At 47.0% G+C, this 2,064-nt stretch overlaps 1 protein-coding gene across 1 annotated transcript; it reads right to left on the bottom strand.

Moving 5' to 3' along the window:
• Positions 1–750: 750 nt before the first annotated feature.
• Positions 751–1,679, bottom strand: CRP (C-reactive protein). Its single transcript, XM_008058729.1, has 2 exons — positions 1,613–1,679; positions 751–1,382 (listed from the first exon to the last, which is right to left on the bottom strand). Exons 1-2 carry the CDS (start codon positions 1,674–1,676, stop codon positions 769–771), a joined length of 678 nt encoding a protein of 225 aa, XP_008056920.1. The 5' UTR covers positions 1,677–1,679; the 3' UTR covers positions 751–768.
• Positions 1,680–2,064: the final 385 nt, after the last annotated feature.

Raw genomic sequence — 2,064 nt, 5'->3', positions numbered from 1 at the left:
GCTTCCCATTTCAGAAGACCTAGACCCGCAGTTCCATGGTAGAATGCAGAAGGCCTAGCCAACATCCTAATTCTGAGACTGAAGAGCCCTGTGAGTGTGGGCAATACCCTTCTATTTTGTGGAGTCCTAGGTGGGAAATTAGGTGGAAGACCAGCACTCCCTTCCCAGATCAGAGACATCCTTGCCTTGTGACTTTTTTTTTTTTAGTTGAAGTCTCACTCTGTCGCCCAGGCTGAGTGCAGTGGCACACTCACAGCCACTGCAGCTTCGACTTGCTGGGCTCGGGCGATTCTTCCACCTCAGCCTTCCAAGTAACTGGAACTACAAGCATTGCTATCACACCTGGCTTATTTTATTTTATTTTATTCCATTTTATTTATTGTAGAGACGGGGTCTCACCCTGTTGCCCAGGGTGGTCTCGAACCCCTGAGCTCAGGCAATCCTCTCACCTTGGCCTCCCAAAGTGCTGGGATTATAGTTTGAGCCACCAGGCCTGGCCCTTGTGACTTTAAAAAAAAATAATTTCTCCTTTTTGGGTGTCAGTTTCCTCTTCTGAACAAAGCTTCCCAACTTAGTTCATAAGCTTCCAAGTCAGGTACTTACATTCTTTTCTCAGGTGCTGAGGAAGGCAAAGCAGGGAAGGAAGGGCTATATTTACAGAGCAGGCCTGCAGCAGGTATGGAGGAACCAAGCCTCAGAGCCATAGATGTGACGTGAAGCCCATGACGCATAATCCCAGGAGGCACCTTCATGACCCACCATTGAGCCTCAGGGCCACAGCTGGGGCTTGATGAACACTTCACCATGTGCATCAAACGTAAGCGCCCGCCAGTTCAGGACATTAGGAGTGAAGGTCTCACCAAGATAGACAGTGTTAATCTTATCTGGCGACAGCACAAAATCCCACATGTTCACGTTTCCAATGTCTCCCACCAAAGACTGGTGTTTTTCAAAGCCCCCACCGAAAGAATCCTGTTCCTGCCCCAGGATGATGCTTGCCTCTGCCCCCAAGGAATATCCCTTCTGCAGACTCTTCCTCACCATTGGCTTCCCATCCACCCAGAACTCTACAATCCCTGAGGCCGACTCCCAGCTTGTGCAAATGTGTACTGGAGCCACAGTGACTTCAGGAACACTGAAGTGTACGTCAGACCCACCCACTGTTAAAGAATATCTGCTGTCCTTGGACCAAAATATGAGGATCTCGTTTGCTTGTGTCTTGGTGGCATAAGAGAAGATACTGTACCCACGGGTCTTGGTCAGTTCGGTGTAGATGTGGAGGCACACAGTGAAGGCTGTGAGAGGCTTCGTTAATTGTGCTTTCAGGGACACATAGGAATTATCTGACTCTTGGGGAAACACAAAGGCCTTCTTATACATATCTGCAAGACAGAAAACCAGAGAGATGAGACGTTTCTCAGATCACAAAAATCTATCTCCTGACTATACAGTTTGCGGCTGAGAAATAGACTGACCCTTCCCTAAATATACATACACACACTCACACACACACTCATCATGCTGAATGTTTCACTGACTTCATTTTATACAGTCTTTGACCCCACTGCTCTCCCTCAGACCAAACCTCTGGCATACCTTGGGTAAACCCTACCTGTCTGGCCAAAAGCTTGAGAGAAGCAGGTTGAGACCAGGAAACACCACAACAGCTTCTCCATGGTCACGTCTGCTGCCAGTGCTGTTGGGATCTGAATTCAGCGTCTTGGAGAAGATGTCTTTGGCTGAAAGCTTGGGGTGAGCAGTCTTAAGAGTTTTTGCTTCAGAGCTACCCCATCCTACTGGGATTTATATCCAAAGCAATCAAGGACTCTGCACCACTTTGTAAATGATTTTCCAACACTATCTCTTGGGGCAAAAGACAGAGCTCTGGGAGGAAGGGCAGCAAAATCATTCTGGAACAGAGAAATCAGTGTGGGTTATTTATTACAAACTCCTGTGACTACTGAATTGCCAATTCTTTGTGACAGGAAAAATGAAGAAGCATCCTAAGTTTCTGCTTTGGCTCTCTATCCTGAGAAAATAATAAAAAAATCTCATTAGACTGGT

The sequence above is a fragment of the Carlito syrichta genome, unplaced genomic scaffold, assembly GCF_000164805.1.
Source record: "Carlito syrichta isolate Samal-C Ts95f unplaced genomic scaffold, Tarsius_syrichta-2.0.1 Scaffold303604, whole genome shotgun sequence".
NCBI classification, from domain to species: Eukaryota; Metazoa; Chordata; class Mammalia; order Primates; family Tarsiidae; genus Carlito; species Carlito syrichta.
Note: the sequence above shows the minus strand (reverse complement) of the source record. Positions and strands in the feature narration are given on the sequence as shown.

Excerpts from the sequence above, each read along its gene's own strand:
- CRP (XM_008058729.1), bottom strand. The coding sequence starts at position 1,676 with ATGGAGAAGCTGTTGTGGTGTTTCCTGGTCTCAACCTGCTTCTCTCAA. Across the intron at positions 1,383-1,612 it reads TCAAGCTTTTGGCCAGACAG|ATATGTATAAGAAGGCCTTT; the intron begins GTAGGGTTTACC and ends TCTGTCTTGCAG.